Source organism: Panthera leo, chromosome F3 (assembly GCF_018350215.1).
Source record: "Panthera leo isolate Ple1 chromosome F3, P.leo_Ple1_pat1.1, whole genome shotgun sequence".
NCBI classification, from domain to species: Eukaryota; Metazoa; Chordata; class Mammalia; order Carnivora; family Felidae; genus Panthera; species Panthera leo.
The window spans coordinates 4,162,569-4,180,519 of record NC_056696.1 but is presented as its reverse complement, the minus strand read 5'-3'; the positions used below and the strand labels follow the sequence as shown (position 1 = coordinate 4,180,519).

Genomic DNA, 17,951 nt, shown 5'->3' with positions numbered 1-17,951 from the left:
GGGATATCAAAGGAGAGCCAGTCTTCTCTTGGCCTGCTAGACTGGCCAGGGGCGGGCTTCTACCGGGGCAGTGTATTTATTTTCTCAGATGCCCTTTCACCTGGAAATGCCTTTTACTTTTGAGGCATTGGGTCTCATGACCCTCTGTCTGTGGTTGCTTTTAGGTTACTGGAACTGTCACAGAAATCTGGAAGCTAATTGAAATGTATATTTCTGTAGTGCCAGAAAGTCTGGTTTGTAAGCGTGTGCAGCTTTTTATAAATGACTGTGCCAGTGGTGCACAAATGCAGCAGGCAAGGAGAATAGCTTTGAAGAGCCAGAAATCTAATCATCGTGGGCAACCAGAAACCGTGTTGGATGTGATGGGTAGTCGATTTTTCACGAGAAGTTGATAAACGAAATGACACTGGTTTCTGTTAGGTGTAACCCAGTGGTGCTCACCACTGCTGGCTCATGAGAACCACATCCAGTGACGTCCATCATGCTGGGAGCTCAGGATTGGCCGTGATGGAAGTATTGACACCACAGAAACGAGCAAATGCTACAAATCAGGGCTCTCTCCAGCACTCAGGGGCCAGAGGTTAGACACGGACCAGCACACTGCCAGTTGTAGTATATGAAATTCTTGTTTTGGGAGTAAAAAGTGGTCAAATATTGACAATCTGCTGTGGTTCCAGTAGGACCAATATAGCACACCTTTAGATTGATGAGCTGATAAAGACAAGCAGTTTATCCTTTGCAGAGTCCTGAGAATAGAAAATAAGTGTGGGCTCAAGCTTTAGGTGAAATTAAAACTTGACAGAGAAGTGATTGAGTCCAGTTACGTATATCGCCCATAGAAAAATGTTAGAGCTGTCGTATAAATTTTAAGCTAGGCAAATATTTTCTTTTAAAAGTATGCTGTTGCCACCATAGGACTTGGGGGAAAACGTTCTTCTTTGTTGCTTGATTATAGGTTTGACAAGGACTTCATTGCTCTTTGCATTGGCAGAGAGCTGGAAAATGGAGATAGGGATCTATAAATGGAACACCTTTTTTAACTAGAGACTTAGTAAGAATGAAACGGTTTTACAAGTGTAAAGGACTTGTGTGAAATACTCTAAATATGACAACAGTTTATGCAAATATTTCTCAGTGAATACTTTCAGTTTTACTGTTCTATTAATGCCATATCTAAATAAAGAGAAATGAAAGATCCCCGCGTTTTTAGAGGCCAAGAATTTTTCAGTTGAAGTATGCGTTAGAATGAATCTGGTAACTGATCAGCCTCGACTGGGTCCAGATCCTGAGGCTCTGGACCACCCCCCCCCCCATCCAGTGCCCTTTATACTGTGTGGCACTTTGTATATATTCCAGCCATCGTTGCTCAACTGTTTAGCACTATTGGCCTTTTGTGAAATATCGAAAGAGAACCAAAAGTCAGTGTCCCGTGAGGTAGTTTGTGAAATGCACATGAGTCTCATGTGACTTGACGCCTTTTAACTTTGTGATTTACAATACATAGTCAGTCACTCTTTCCCTCGCCCTATATCTTTACAAGCCCCTGTAGCGTTTTCCTCATTCGTTAGAGTTCTTACTTCTAAACTCTAACAAATCGGTGAAATTTGCTTTGATGTGAAGTAGAGTAGGAAGAGAGGTTGTGTAAAGACCAAAGAACATCTATGTTTACTCTGCTTGTGATAAGTGACTGCAGAAATGTGTCCTGTGCCTACAGTCAGATTTCTTCTCATCTGGTGAATAAGAGTTTTCTTAGTTTGATGACACTCTGAGAGTGTCAAGGTCTTGATGTTTTCCAGGTTTGCCTTTTCATCCAAATATGAATCTAATTTCCTGTGTTTGTTTGTTTGTTTGTTTGTTTGACAGATAGCAGAGTCCTATTTCCAGGAGGAAGACTGTATCCTTTTCTTAATTTCAGGAAGAAATTCATAGGACTGACTCATAGAGAACTGCCCATGTTTTTAAAATTGAGATTTACATACAACATGTTTATATCTGTTGTTGTCAGTGGATTTTAACAGCTGTGTCCACCCATGTAACCACCTCAGAAAGCAAGATGTAGAGAATTTCTGCTACTCCGGAAAATTCTCTAGAACCACCCAAATTTGACCTGACATGTAGAAGCCCCAATTTTACCATAATATCAATATTTTCGTGTTTAGGAGAGGGGGGGAGAAGCACATTGCTGAAAAGTATAATTTGAAAATCTATTGGATTTTCTTTCTTCTGAATTAAAACAGAAGTCCAAGTCAAGTGATATTCATTTGGCCATACTACACCTGGTAAATCTCAGGACTTTCTTATTATAACTTCTGGCTGCAAAAGGAAGACCGAATTCTTCATTTGTAATAGAAACAGGATAGATGCTGTCAAGTGAGACCGCCCAGGCAGGAGCTTAGCTCCTCTATCGGAAACATTTCTTCCCCCAGTTTTCCACTTGGCCTTTTTATAAATGGCTTCTCTTTTTCAGGGATGGCCCAATATCTACTCTCTAGAAAGAATATGCCCTAAACTTACCTGTATTTCCCCATTGGTGCAATGTGTTTCTCCTGCTAACCTTGTTGACTTTTACCACGTCTCTAAGCAGACTGCGGGAGAAGCAGCTATTATCCCTGTCAGACAAACTGTGGAAACTTGAGACGGTGGCAGTTCATGACTAAGCATGTGGGAAATCTAATTCTGGTGGAAATGTGGCTAGAACGCTTTTCTAACCAAATAGTGAGTACTTCGTAGTGCATGAAGACCAGCACCCACATCTCGGGGAGCTTCTTGGTATGCGAATCCAGGGGCCTGAGAATCAGAGCTTCGGGGATCCGACCCAGGAATATGCATTTTGGCAAGTTTCCCAGATACTGTTTGTGTCCAGTAAAGTTTGAGAAACATTGGTGTACTTTAGGGCAGAGGGAAATGGAAAATGGAATCACCCCGCTTCCCCCTGGCCTACTTGATGATCCCCCGCCTAGGCGGCGGATAAACCTCGGTTATCGTGGGAAGGGCAGAAAGCTAAACAGCGAGTTTTTTCTCTTCCTTCTTTCTGGGTCAACATTTAGAACAAGGCCCAAAGGAAGATAGACAGCTGGACAATTTATCACGACCTCCTATGATGCTAAATGCATGATACGGATGGAGAAGGCGGAAGTTTATACGAAAATCCCACAAAAGAGTAGACGCACGTAATTATGAGAATCCCTCTGGCCAGTTGGGTAAATTTCCACAAAAGACCCATATAATGTTGTGCTCTGTCCTTGTTCAGGCGTGTAACCCTTTGGTGTTGTGGGAGAAAAGCCTTCGGTGGGAAATAAGTCGAGGGTCAAGGTGAGTGGATTATCAGGAACACACCTGACTTAGTGGCACAGTTGCTTGACAGAAGGTGATTTAAGGGGGAAAAATGGGAAACACTTAGACTCTAGGATTCCCTGTGGGTGCTGTTTCCAATTACATTACTTTTAATTGATTCTTCTAGAGATATATTCGCAAGCAGGCATTCCTTCAGCATTAAAACCTTTTTGTTTCTGTTTGCTGCTGGAACGGAACCCACATAACTATGGCATCCCACGCTGTATGAAAACTTACCTACTCCAAAACCAGGAAACCCTACTTAAAAAGATTTGTTTAAACCTAAAAATATTTAGAGTCCTTTCGTTTTTTGGTAAGCTCCAAATTTCCCAATTTCCATAGAACATTCTTCTTAAGATATTAGGCTAAATGTAAAGAGTCCAGATTTCTATTTTCCTCAAATTTTCTATTCAGATGAGAAAGCAATGAAGTTCATTCAGCTTGAACGACTGTATCATGAGAAATTGCTCGCAAACCTCTCTGCCATTCAAGAAGAGTGGGGTAAGTACGGACTGACATGGGATGTGCAATTATCAGTAATCTAGCATGTTCCTATCTAGACATTTAACATATTTGACCTGGTTTTATAAATCAGGAAATAGATGTTTCCACATTCAAGTTAATGTTGCAAAGAAGGTAGCGTTTTTACCCCAAGTCCGGGTCACTGTGAGAAAATTTCTCTCTTTGTGTTTTGCTTTTCCTATCAATGGCAAGAAGAGAACACTTACAACTCTGCATTTCTTCTGATCCCCTGGCAGGGCCTATTGGCTAATTTAGTCTCTGGGATAGTATTTACTCCTACCGAAAAGTAATCACTTAGCTATTTGTAACTGTGTTAACTTGGGTTGTGTGAGGAGATAATTTTGCATGGTGATCTTTATCAGTGACACCAGTCAACTACTTTTGCCCTCCTAAATATGTTTCGTAATCGCCAGTAATTAACAAATATCTTACATTTAGAAACAAAATGGAAAACTGTACAGCCACATACAGTTACATCTGTAAGGAATTCAGAAAAAGGATTTAATGGTGAAGATTTTGAACGGCTTACTAAATTTTGCACAACACATCAAGAGTAAGTACATCAGTATTTGTGTAGAATGAGTTGGAATAGAGCATTGAAGAAGCATTGTAGCACTGAATATTTGAAATCCATGATCCATTTTTTATTTCTTTGTTAATATTTTCAGCTGGAGAAATTAAAGCAGGTAAAATGAAACGATTAGATTTCTTCCTTAGCTTTTATCTCAATTTCTTAGCCTGAGCATTGTAAAAGTTCAACTTTACGTAAGTTCGAAGCACCTTCTGATCAGAAATTGTAAAATGTAACATCTAATTTTGGTCTCTTTTTGACTAAGAGATTAGGTGATTCAAATGGAAAAAAAAGCGTGTATTAGGATTTTTTTTATTGTAGTTGTTTGCCAGTGTTTGTATGTTGTAGAAAAAAAAACAACTGTAAGATTTGTCTACTAGTGGGAAGCAAAAACAGTACAATATTTAACCAAAATACTACAGAAGGAAAGCTACGTTTACCATATAATTTTTTTATATTTACCAGATAATTTTAAATAGCTTTATTTGTATCAAATTGGATTTTTAAAACTAAATTGTAGTGATAACAAAGCACTTGCATAGATTTTTTGAAATCATTATTTTAAGTCTCGAAATTCTCAAGGTGAGGGGGCATGACTGTCTTCAAACGAATGCAGATTTCTGAGATGCACAACATCCTCCATTCAGAAGCTGAAAGGTTCCATTCTGTTGATAACTTCATATCCTTTTCCTCCAGAATCACAGAGTAAACTGAAACTCAGTTTGTTAATAATGCAACAGACCCAAGTAATTGTTGTTTAGCTCAGGTAGCAGATGGTTGTTTTGGGGTCTGATTATTTTGGAGATCAGCCTTTAAAGAATCACTGTGGATTCAGAAATGATGCTCATTCACCTCTCATGGTAACAGTTGCCTTCTGTTAATTTGAACCTTTGAAACAGTATTTTTAGGGACTGTGCATTATAACCCAGTTTCTTAGCATGTTATAAATAGATCAACTTTCAACTTCATAGAGGTTTAAAATAATGGAATCTTTACAAATAGATAAAGGGGGGATTGTTTGTTTGTTTGTTTGTTTGTTTGTTTGTTTTAACAAGGCACTGCATGTGGCAGTCTGCCCTTTTTTTTTTTTTTTTTTTTTGTAATGTTTATTTATTTATTTTGAGAGAGCATGCATGCATAGGAGCAGGGGATTGGGGCGGGGTGGGGGGCGGCGGGCAGAGAGAAAGGGAGGAAAAAATCCCAAGCAGGCTCTGCACTGTCAGCGCAGAGCCCAACATGGGGTTCAAACTCACGAGTCAGATCATGACCTGAGCCAATATCAGGAGTCAGACACTTAACCACCACCCAGGTGCCCCAGGAGATTGTTTTCTTACTTTCAAAATATTCAGTGTAGACACTTTCCCTGCCTTTCCCATGGAACTAATAGTTTTTAATGTGTTGCAGATATTTTAATTATTTAAATCTCTTTTTTTTGTTTTTTTTTTTTTTTACTGTTTATTTTTGAGAGAGAGAGAGAGAGAGGGGGAGGGAGGGATGGAGGGAGACAGAGGATCTGAAGCAGGCTCTGCACTGACAGCAGAGAACCTGATGCAGGACTCAAACCCACGAACCATGAAATCATGACCCGAGCTGAAGTCAGATGCTTAACTGACTGAGCCACCCAGACACCCAAGATGTTTTGATTATTTAAAAACAAATATTTATTTAATATAATATGGGCATGATGTGTTTATGCTATAACTGTAAATAATCCCCCCAAATTGTTACTCCTAAATTTCTTAATATGTATTTCCATATACAATGAAGTGCATAAGCTCTGTGAGTTTTTACATACACATATATGTCCCTGGAGCTACACTCTGACCAAGATACAAAATAGCCCAGCCCCTCACGGTGCTCCCTCATACAGGTACCAAGTCAGTACCCACCCCCTAAAATAACCAGTGTCTAGGTTCTATAACAGTATATTTGCCTGTTCTGTGATTCTGATAAATGTAATCATACAGAATGTAGATTTTTGTATTAACTGCCTTTGCCCATCATTATGTTACGTCTGAGTTACATGTTGATGCATATTAATGGTAATTTGCTCAGTTTTATTCCTGTGTGGATTTGCTATATGTGTAGCAATTCATTTATCCATTATATTGTTAGTAGACATTCAGATTGTTTCTGATTTTTGAGTATTTGAATAAAATATCTTTTTGTGCATACCTTCTCCATGGACATATCTTTTGTGTTATCTCTGGTATTCCCTAAAAGATAATGTTTCAAAATTACTTTTTTTGTTACCCGTTTCCATGGATAATGCCAATCAAATTATCTTTCATCATAACCTATTTCAGACCATAATGACATAAACTAAAATTTGAAAAGTGTGTGTGTGAAATACTCTTTGTATTATTAGCACAATGTTGACATTTTTTCCCCTGGATCTCAGCTTCTTTGGGGGTTTTCAATAATATTTGGTTATCTGAGGAGCTACCACATTATATAGCTGCCCTTTGAACTGTGTGAACCAGTGCTAATGTGTCAGCAGTGGAAATGTTCTGCACTAATTTTAGAATCCGGAGAAGCTATATTTTATTTTTACAGCCATTTCAGTGACATTTGTTTGGAAGCATATTGCTGCTGTAATTTTTCAAAAATCTTTTTTTTTCTCTTTTCTTCTACAGTCCTGTTTTGTCCGAACATAAGGTAAGAGACAGTTTCCTTGAAAATATTGATGGAAAAAATGTTAAGTGTCCTATGTCTGTTGTATGGACTGTTTTAGGAAATAATGAAACGCTTCTCAAATTATTTTCAGATTTCTAATTTAATGTAGCAGTTTCCCCAAAAGTTTTTTTTTGTTTTATTTTGTTTTTTAACTTTTTAGATAGCAGCCGTAGAAAAGCCTCTGGGAAGGAAATGCTTTACACCATTAATAGTTTCTGAAGATCCAAATGAAAGAGGAACCACAGCCAAAGAGCCGGGTATGTTTTCACATTTAGAGAGGGGCGTAAGAGACGCCTGCCTCTTACATTTTACAAGTGTTACAAGGACTGTTTTTGCATTTACATTTTTTTGCATGCGTATACCTCTCCTACCAGACAAATTGCAAAGCAAAATTTTTTTTATATTGTGTAACTCTATTTTTAGATGCCTAGTAGTAGAAATTATAACATATAAATTCTTATAAAAACAAACTTATTTCTGTGTGTTCAGTAGGTAGCTATATATATCTAACAGACTGACAAAACTGTACAAAAATGCTCTGAAACAGAGTTAGTTTTGGCATATTTGCACACCCTTTTTTGTTTAAAAACCAGCAATTATTATAGAGACTTTACCAGGAATTTGTGCTGTAAATCTAGATATTTTAAGAAGTCTTGTTTCTTGGTAATTCATCTATAGCGATTTATTCTCTTCCTTTTTGTATTTTCTAACACATGGTGTACTTTAACTTGCACGTGTACATTTTTGAAGTATTTATGATATATTTTACACCACTTCTTGTCTTACGCCCAAAGTTTAAAGATTTTCAGAAACTCTTTCTTGCAGTACTAATGGATGTACACTACAGAAACTTCAGAAAATAAAGATAAATAAATACACTTTTGGGTGTTTATTTTTCCTGAAATATGATTTTAGTACTGACTTCTACTCTGAGGCTTTATGTCCCTGGACCTGAGAGCCCTGCTTGTAAACAGGCAGCATCAGGTGTTTTGACTGAGTTGCCTGAAGACATAGGAAGAGGAGGAGGGGGAGGGGGAGGAGGAGGTGAAGAGGAGGGGGAGGACTGAGAGGGGGAGGAGGATGCCTTCAATTGAATTTGCCTTTCTCTCTTTACAAGCCTTTTTCCCCCCTACATCTTTACCCCCTATTCTTCATGAGGGGAATTTGGGATATTGCCTTAGGTCATTCCTACTATATACTCTGTTCTTCCTGTCTCTTCTTTTTTTTTTTTTTTAAGAAATTGGATCTTTCTCCAAATAAAATTTTATTTTATATTTTGCATTTTTGTTTTTTAAAAAAATTATTTTAAGTTTATTTATTTTTTGAGAGAGAAATAGTGCAAGCGGGGGAGGGGCGGAGGGAGAGAGAGAGAGAGAGAGAGAGAGAGGGAGAGAAAGAACCCCAAGCAGGTTCCGTGCTGCCTGCGCAGAGCCCAGTGCAGGGCTTGAACCCACGAAACTGCCAAATCATGACCCGAGCTGAAACCAAGAGTCGGATGCTTAACCAACTGAGCCACCCAGGAGCCCCTTATATTTTGCATTTTTAAATGCAAACTTCTCTTTCTACTTTTCATCCCTGATCTTTAAAAGAAAAAAAAAAAAACAAACTCCTACAAGTAAGCACCTGATTTTTTTTTTTTTTTTTGAGTATACTTGACACAAAATGTTACATTAGTTTCAGGTGTACAACATATTGATTCAACAATTCTGTACATTATGCTATGCTCACCACAAGTCTAGCTACCATGCGTCACCATGCAATACTGTTACAGTACCACTGACGATGTTCCCTGTGTTGTACCTTTTATTCCTTTGACTTCTTCATTCCATAACTGGAAGCCTGTGTGTCTCATTTCCCTTCACCCATTTTGCACAACCTCCCACCGTCCTCCCCTTTGACAACCACCAGATTATTCTCTGTATTTAATAGGTCTGATTCTGCTTTTTGTCTGTTTATTCATTTGTTTTTGTTTTTTTAGATTCTGCATGTGAGTGAAATCATGATTTTGTGTTTCTCAGTCTGACTTGTTTCATTGAGCACAATACCTTCTGGGTCCGTCCATGTTATTGCAAATGGCAAGGTCTCGTTCTTTTTATGGCAGAGTAATATTCCCCTATGTATGTAGACCACATCTTCTTTATCCATTCGTCCAGCAGTGGACACTTGGGTTCCTTCTGTATCTTGGCTATTGTAAAGAATGCTGTGGGGGTGCCTGGGTGGCTCAGTCGGTTGAGCGTCCGACTTCAGCTCAGGTCACGATCTCGCGGTCCGTGAGTTCGAGCCCCGCGTCAGGCTCTGGGCTGATGGCTCAGAGCCTGGAGCCTGCTTCCGATTCTGTGTCTCCCTCTCTCTCTGCCCCTCCCCCATTCATGCTCTGTCTCTCTCTGTCTCAAAAATAAACAAAAAAAAATTAAAAAAAAAAAAAAAAGAATGCTGTGATAAACGTAGAAGTGCACATCTTTTCAAATTAGTGTTTTCATTTTCTTTGGGTAAATACCCAGTGGTGGAATTGTTGGATCATATGGTAATTCTATTTATAATTTTTGGAGGAATCTCCATACTATCTACCACAGTAGCTGTCTCTTTTCCAGTCATTTCTATATGGCAAAGCACAGTACAATGAGCTTTATAAAGATCTTAAAGAGGAGACATTCACAGATAGCACCCAGTTTGGACGTGGATGTGTCTCCATGGCCCGTTGTCTGGGAACAGTGGTGTTACTGGCTGATTGACTTGACCAGTTAGTACTGGTTGCTGCACAGGTCAAGCTCAGCACTCCTTGTAGCGGCATCTGCTGGGAGATAACGTGGTGTACAGATGAGGAGACGCTGAGCTTCCACATTTAAGTAGCTTGCTTGTGCTTTGATTAACGTCTAGAACCTGGGTCTTCTGGTTTCTGACTGAACACAGCAGCCTTCCGCTGAGTAAGTTGTATGCATTCCCAAAGGCTTTCACAGCACGGGCATCTCACTGACCTCCATCTTATGAGGAAGGTATGCAGGAAATTCTGGGCAGAGAAATCTTGCCAAGTCTGATGAAACAGTATCTTTTAAAGAATCATGTCCCCTTTCCCAGAACTGACTGGTTTCCTCAGATTGGTTATTTTCTGAATAAATGCACAGAAATGTAAGAACGTAAGAAAAAGAAATATGAAAATAGTCCTTGAAATGATTGGTATTTGACACTCCTTGGTGGCTCAGTCAGTAAAGGCCCAACTCTTGATCTCAGCTCAGGTCTTGATCTCAGAGTCATGAATTTAAGTCCCACATTGGGCTCCATGCTGGGAGGGAAACCTGCTAAAAAATTTTTTTAATTAAAAAATGAAAATAAATGATTGGTATTAAAGATATTTTTGTTTTACCTCATATTCCTCATTTTTACCAGCGTCCAACGTATAGTACCATGTAGACGTTTGTTTCCCTTTTCTTTTTCTCCATATTCCTTGCTCTTGCCATTTTTTTGTGTAGTGGTTAAAGATATTGTTTCTGGAGCCAGATTTGTCTGGTTTGAATCTTGTCTCCACCACTTAAAACTGCGTGATCTTAGGCAAGTTGCCTAATTTCTCTGGGCCTCCCTTTCCTCAGCTCCACAATGTGGACACGAATAGTACTTAACATCATAGGATTCTTATATGGATTAACGTAGTCATTTCATGGGGAGCCTGGGTGGCTCAGTCAGTTGAGCGTCTGGCTTCGGCTCAGGTCATGATCTCATGGTCCATGAGTTCAAGCCCCATGTGGGACTCTGTGCTGACAGCTCAGAGGCTGGAGCCTGCTTCAGATTCTGTGACTCCCTCTCTCTCTGCTCCCCCTCGCCCCACTCATGCTCTGCCTCTCTCTCTCTCAAAAATAAATAAACATTAAAAAAATTTTTAAGTAGTCATTTCATGTTAAGAGTTTAGAACAGTACCTGCACAAGGTAAGAACTCCATATATGTGCACTAGTCTTTCTCCTCCTCCTCCTTCCTTCCCATGTTAGCACTGCCCCTGCCACTGGTGTTCTGTTAATGTTCTCTGTTATTCATACTTTTATAATTAATCGACATTATTATGTCTTCAAGTAATTTACATAGTATTTTATATTTTCAAAATAGTTTTATGTGTATTTTTGCATCTGTTCCTCTTACCAACCAATATAAGTTAGGCTGAGTCAGTTTTAAGAAACTCAAGGAAGTGACTTATCCAGGAATAGAATTCATTAGAACCCAAAGCTAGATCCTGGTTTTCTGACCGTAAAGTCCCTGCATTTTTATTAATTTTATATTTTCTTTATTTTTATCAAGCAGTATTTTATATGTAAAAAATAATATTCATTACATAATACATGAAAACAAAATGAGGACCTGTAAACCTAATGCCCAACGAAGGATTAAATTACTGTCATTTCTGTTACGAGTACCTTTGTGTTCTTGTCTGTTCTGTCTCCTGCTTTTACCCCACCTCTGAGAAAATTATCATCCTTCCTGAGTTGTTTTTGTTAATGTTTACTTACTTATTTTGAGAGAAAGGGAGTGTGTGTACGTGGGAGGAGCAGGGGTGGGTAGAGGGGGAGAAAGAGAATCCCAAGCAGGCCTCGTGCTGCCAGTGCAGAGCCAGATGTGGGGCTCATTCCCACAAAGCATGAGATGATGAGCTGAGCTGAAATCAAGAGTCAGATGGTCAACCGACTGAACCACCCAGGCGCCCCCATCCTAAGTTTTATACTTATCTTTCCCTTCTCATCTTTTAGCAACTTCATTGAGGTACAATTTCCATGCAATAAAAATATACCCATTTTAAGTGTGCAATTTGAGGAGTCTCTACAACTGTATACACTCATGTAACTACTACCCCAATGAAGATGTAGCACATATTCATCACTCCAGAATCTTCCTTCCAATCCTCTTTACTATTAGTCCCTCCCACCTCTAGTCCCAGACAACCCAGTGCTTCCTGTTACTATTGGTGGGTTTTCCCTGCTTTAGAATTTGATATAAATAGAATTTATCAGCATACTGTTTTTCAGAGTCACCGTATTGTTATATGTGTGACTGGTCCATTCCTTTTCATTGCTGAGTGGTATTCTGCTCTTTGTGCCACAATTCGTTTATCCGTTTGACTGTTGACAGTCATTTGGGTTGTTTCCAGGTTGGGGGTATCATGATTAAAACTTCTAGAAAGTCTTTAAGTCTTTTTGTGGATATATGTTTTCATTTCTCTTGGTTAAAGAATTGAGGGTGGAATTGCTGGTCATAGGGAAGGTACATGTTTAGTCCTAAAAGAAACTGCCAAGCTGTCTGCCGTTTATACCATTTTATAGCCCCCCCAGCGGTATATGAGAATTCCAGTAGCACCACATCCTTGCTGACATTTAATGTTGTCAGTCTTTTTTATGTCACTCATTTTAGTGGATATGAATATCATTGTGGTTTTAACTTGCTTTTCCCGGATGACTGGGTATGTACATTTTTAGTTTTGAATTCGCTTCGGTAGAAGCTGTACATTATCAACATTTCGTGCTTAGTTTATTTTTTTTAGTGGCCTGTGAAAACTTCTTCAGTCCCAATACCACTCAAATGTTTGTACTTAAAGTTAATTAATGAGGTATTCAGAAAGTATAAGATGTGCTAATTCATGCATGTTTTACTCTTATTATCATGAATTGCAGGGGGGATTTTAACCCTAAAGAGAATTCATGGGAGGGTTGCCTAGCTGGCTCATGCAGAAGAACTCGAGACTCTGGATCTCAAGTCCTGAGTTCGAACCCCGCATTGAGTGTAGAGATTCCTTAAAAAAAATAAATAAAACTTCAGAGAGAGAGAGAGAGAACTCATTGGGGAAAGGGTAACTCAGAGACGTGGACATTTCTGAGATTATGTATTAGAACTTAGGTTAAGTCTAACTTCTCCTTTTAGAAATACTCTTTAATTCATTACGTATGAAGCATCTGTCATGCACTCAGCTATAATTCCATTTTTATTTCATCAGAGTTCTTATTAGTAGGTGTGAAGTGAATGCAGTAAGGAGTGACAGGCTTACCTCACCAGATCCTTGAGTTCAGGAGCACCGGGTAACAGAATTTCGTGCTAAGTGTTAACACAAACATTAACAATAATAAGTGTATACTAGAATGCATACTTGTCAAAAATTCAGAAAATATTTTTATTTATTTATTTTTACAATTCTTTTTTTTTTAATGTTTATTTTTGAGAGAGAGAGAGAGAGACAGAGACAGAGCATGAGCAGGGGAGGGGCAGAGAGAGAGAGGGAGACACAGAATCTGAAGCAGGTTCCAGGTTCTGAGCTGTCAGCACAGAGCCCGACATGGGGCTCGAACTCATAAACTGTGAGATCATGACCTGAGCCAAAGTCGGACACTCAACCGACTGAGCCACCTAGGGCCCCCTGGAAAATATTTTTGATTAAACATAGTGGATCATACATTTACCTTCACTTTTTCTTGGAACACCACTGAAATGTCAGGGATTTTTTTTTTTTTTTTTTTTTTTTTTTTTTTTTTGAGAGAGACAGAGGTGGGGAGAGACACAGAATCTGAACCAGGCTTCAGGCTGTGAGCTGTCAGCACAGAGCCCAGCGTGGGGCTCCAACCCACGAACCATGAGATCATGACCTGAGCTGACGTCAGACACTTAACCAACTGTGCCACCCAGGCACCCTAGAAAGGGATTCTTAACCCAGAAACCCACAGTGACCGAATCGGTGAGGAAGCAGCAGCAGGAGATGTGACATCCAGAAAGTTCTGGAAGCTGGAAAGCAAGTGGATGGGTGGCAACTGGCTTATTACACCAGAGAAGGTGGATAACTGAGCGTCTACAGAGAGAATGTTGAGTTCCACCTGGAAGGATTTGGGAATGGGAAACATGGAGGTGTCTCTAGGATCAAGCATACAGGGTTGGGCTGGCAACAGGAGGTTGGGCCAGAAGACTATACAGGAAACACTTAGATGTTTATATGTCCTTTCTGCCAAGCAGGAAGCTGAGGTTTATTTCTTAGAGCACCTGAACTAGAGGCGATGTGGACTTGGATGAGGCACAACTCAAGGAAGGGTATTCTACAGAAAATGAGGATGGAGTGAAGATCTTATCCCCCGAATGGCAAGCACCTTAGCCTGCCTTCTGCAGTTAGTATCTAGAACTGTGGCCGGCTGGTCTCTTGCTTCCTCTGGGGGAAACCAACTGCCTGTCCAAGAGATAAAACCTCCAGATACTCACATTGAAGGCCTTCCAGCAAACGGCCTAGACCCTCTTTGTCCCACACTGAGGACCAACTCCTGGAGAAGACTTGCCTTTAAGCACAGAGCTGCTTGTCGCCTCGGATAGGAAAGACAGAAGCCAAGTCAGCCGACAAACCGAAAGCAGCTCAAAGGAAACAGAATGGAGAGAACAGATGAAAACCTTTTAAAAAATGAATGAACAGTGTCACAAGTTAGAGTATTGTATATATGAAAATAAGAATAAGCTGTTTTTTAAAAAAGAACATTCAGAGAATTAAAACATTCTTAGAAATTAAAAGATGTGATGACCACAAGGAAAAATTAATTAGAAGAGGTGGAAGGTTAGAATTGAGGCAGCATCCCTGAAAGTCCAGAGGCGGAGAGAGGAGTGGTGTGGCAGAAAAGGTAGAGACGGTGAGTCCGAGAGGCCCGAATCCCAATACAGGCCTTCTAGAGGGGTGGGGCGCCTGGGTGGCCCAGTCCGTTGAGCATCAACTCTTGATTTTGGCTCAGGTCCTGATCTCAAGATTCATGAGCTCAAGCCCCGCATCGGGCTCTGGGTTCCGTGTGCTGACAGCACAGAACCTGCTTGGGATTCTCTCTCTCCCTCTGTGTCTGCCCCTCCCCTGCTCATTCTGCTCTCCCCATCCCCCACCTCTCTCTCTCAAAATAAATAAACTTAATAAAGAAAAAGGAAGCAATAGGGGACAAATGATTAAGCAAGTTTTATAAGAAAATTCCCAGAATTGAAGGTCATGAGTTTCCAGGTTGAAAGTCTCACCAAGCACCCAACACAAAGAAAGAGAAATTTCACGAAGCTTCAGGGCACCAGACGTAAAGAAAAACAACCAAATCTTCCAGGAACAGAGTGTAGGTGACAGGGACTGGTATTCACATTGGCAGAGAGACTCTATGACCCTACCAAGCACTCAACACGGCACAGCAGTGCCTTCACAGCTGTGAGAGGGAATGACTTCCAATGTAGAAAACTCAACCCAACCAAAGTTTTAGTCAGGGGTGAAGGAATAAAGACTTTCAGATATGAACAATCTTAAGTTTACCTTCCGTGGACCGTAAAAAAATTTCAGCAGAGAATAAACAAAGAGGAAGACCTGGGATTCAGAAACAGTGTTCCCAACACAGCCAGAGGGGATTCCAGGAGGAGGCCTGTGTAGCAGGCCTAGAAAGCCGCCCTGGTTAGGGGCTCAAGAATATGTTGTGGGTTTTTTTTTAAGATTTTTTAAAATTTTAAGTAATCTCTATACCTAACGTGGGGCTCAAACTCACAACCCCAAGAACAGGAGTTGGATGCTCCACCAACTGAACCAGCCAGGTACCTCACAAAAGATATGTTGTGGGGTTTTTTTAAGTTTCTTATTTTGAGAGAGAGAGCATGTGCCCATTAGCAGGGGAGGGGCAGAGAGAGGGAGCGAGAGACTCCAAGCTGTCAGCGCGGAGCCCGACACGGGGCTCAAACTCATGAACTGTGAGCTCATGACCTGAGCCAAAATCAAGAGTCAGACGCTTAACCGACTGAGCCACCCAGACACCCCCCCCCCTTTTTTTTTTTAACTGAAGGAATGAGGCGGTTATCACCAAGCAAAATAAGGCGGAAATGAGAAAGGAAAATGTATCACAGTGCACAGTGTGGGTAGGTTGTGAATAATATTTACAAAGCCATAGCAGTGTGAACATGTGAGTATTGATTTGCTCCAGAATTGTGTTGCACTGTAGTGGGAGGCTAGAGCCAGAGGGGGCAGATTATATATCTTTGGGGGAAAGGAACAGAAAGAACCAGAGAACTGAACCTCTTCCGTGGTGGGTAGTGTTCAACACCGAAAAACCAATAGAAATAACAGCATAAATCTAATGTACAAACATAAGGTGAATATGAGAGGAAATAGAGCCAGTAAAGTTCAGAAAAATACCTTTTAGCCTTTGAAAAAGGGCTTTTTCGATAATCATGGAGACGAAGTTATTTGTTCATATTCTTAACATTTTTTGAACAATCTCTGTTAATTTCTGTATGTAAAGGGTCACTCACTGACTACTTGGGGTATTTCCTGTGTCTAAGGACACCCGTTAATTCCAGCAGACGCAGCTCCCATTGGAGAGGTGTAGAATTGTCGTGTCACACGTATTACTCGTACGTCCTTTCTCTTCCACCCCGTGCAAAGTGTTGTTTTGAACCTTGAAACAACTTGTTTTTTCTTCGTCTGCAGAGAGTGAAACTTGTCTTGGCAGGGAGCCCAGGAGAGCAAGCCCGGAGAGCGGCGGCTGCTGTAATCAGATGGACAGGCAGGCGGATGCCTGGAGCCTTCTGGTAACTGCAGGCAAGGACCACACGGCGGCGGAGCCGCTCTGCCGCGCCCAGGCCGCCCTGGAGCTGCGCGCCCAGCCCCCGGGGGCGGCCGGGAGCAGGTCTGAGGACGCCCGCCAGGGTGACAGCCGCCTGCAGCCGGCTCAGACGGTCGCCTGCCGAGATGCGGCCGAAATAGAAGGCCCCGCCGCGGACCCCGGAGCGTCGCTTCCCAGCGAGTCGATGATCGAGCCCTCGGTCTTCCCAGGCTCTGACCTCACGCCACCTGCGTTGAGTTCCGAGGGAAGGTATTCACAGACTCAGAGAAAGGAGCTCCGTTTGCCACTTAAGGATGCTTCTGAGGCGTTGCCCGCGGACCGGCTGGAAAACAGTGAATTAGATGAGCCGCAGCAACCTGATCTCACAGACAGCGATGGAAAATCCCCACGGGGGCCGGCCGGCTCGGAGCGCTCCCAGAGTGTACTTGGTGAGAGCACTGGGGTATCCGACTTAGGCGCAGGGCGTCCGGAGGGAGGGGGGGCTGCCGACGAGCGAGTCAGCAAAGAAACCGAAGACTATTTGAACAGCCTTCTGCAAGGATGCTTGGAAGACACCGAAGACGCCCTGTCATGTGAAGACCGAGAGGAAGACTCGGACCTCCTTCCAGATCTTTCTCCTGAGGAAGCCTCCTACAGCCTGCAGGAGAATCTGCCTTCTGACGAGAGCTGTCTTTCCCTTGATGATCTCGCAAAGAGGATAGAGATTGCAGAGGTAAGTTTGGCATCTAACAGAAGCACAGTGAAAAGTCAAATGGAATTTCAGACGCACATCTATGCTAAACAGTGCCTGGTTTGGGGAAATTTTCCCTGGTTTCAGACATGAGAGGAGAATGGACTCAACGTAAACTTTTAATAATTAGTAGTTTTAATTTTTCTGTATGGATCAAATAAAATGACTTTTGATCGCGATGTTTATACTTCAGGAACTTAGTGTATTGCATGCCTCCGGGTACAGTAAGCATTAGGAACACCGTTATTTACACTGCTGTGGCTTTTATTTGACAATTCTGGCAATTATGATCAAAACAAGATTCGTTACAATCTTGTAAGGAAATCTCATCTTTTTTCCTCAGACACCTAGAAGATAAAATACATACTATTTCTTCTTATTATTAATATGTTTTTTTAATTCTTTAAAACAATACAGCAGAACAAAGGAAACATTTAAAAATTTTTTTTAATATTTACTTATTTTTGAGAGAGAGACAGAGACAGAGTACCAGCCAGGGAGGGGCAGAGAGAGAGAGAGGGAGACACAGAATCTGAAGTAGGATCCAGG

General features: G+C 41.0%; 1 protein-coding gene across 3 annotated transcripts in view; it reads left to right on the top strand.

The window, feature by feature from the left end:
• The window catches only part of CNST (consortin, connexin sorting protein), a 115,726-nt gene that overhangs the window by 80,764 nt on the left and 17,011 nt on the right, over window positions 1-17,951 (top strand). For all 3 annotated transcript variants that reach the window (XM_042924462.1, XM_042924464.1, XM_042924463.1), the window contains 6 exons: window positions 1,864-1,894; window positions 3,748-3,834; window positions 4,294-4,408; window positions 7,063-7,084; window positions 7,263-7,359; window positions 16,537-17,384. In XM_042924462.1, the coding sequence (XP_042780396.1) occupies window positions 1,864-1,894; window positions 3,748-3,834; window positions 4,294-4,408; window positions 7,063-7,084; window positions 7,263-7,359; window positions 16,537-17,384 (1,200 nt within the window). The remainder of the gene's footprint in view (window positions 1-1,863; window positions 1,895-3,747; window positions 3,835-4,293; window positions 4,409-7,062; window positions 7,085-7,262; window positions 7,360-16,536; window positions 17,385-17,951) is intronic.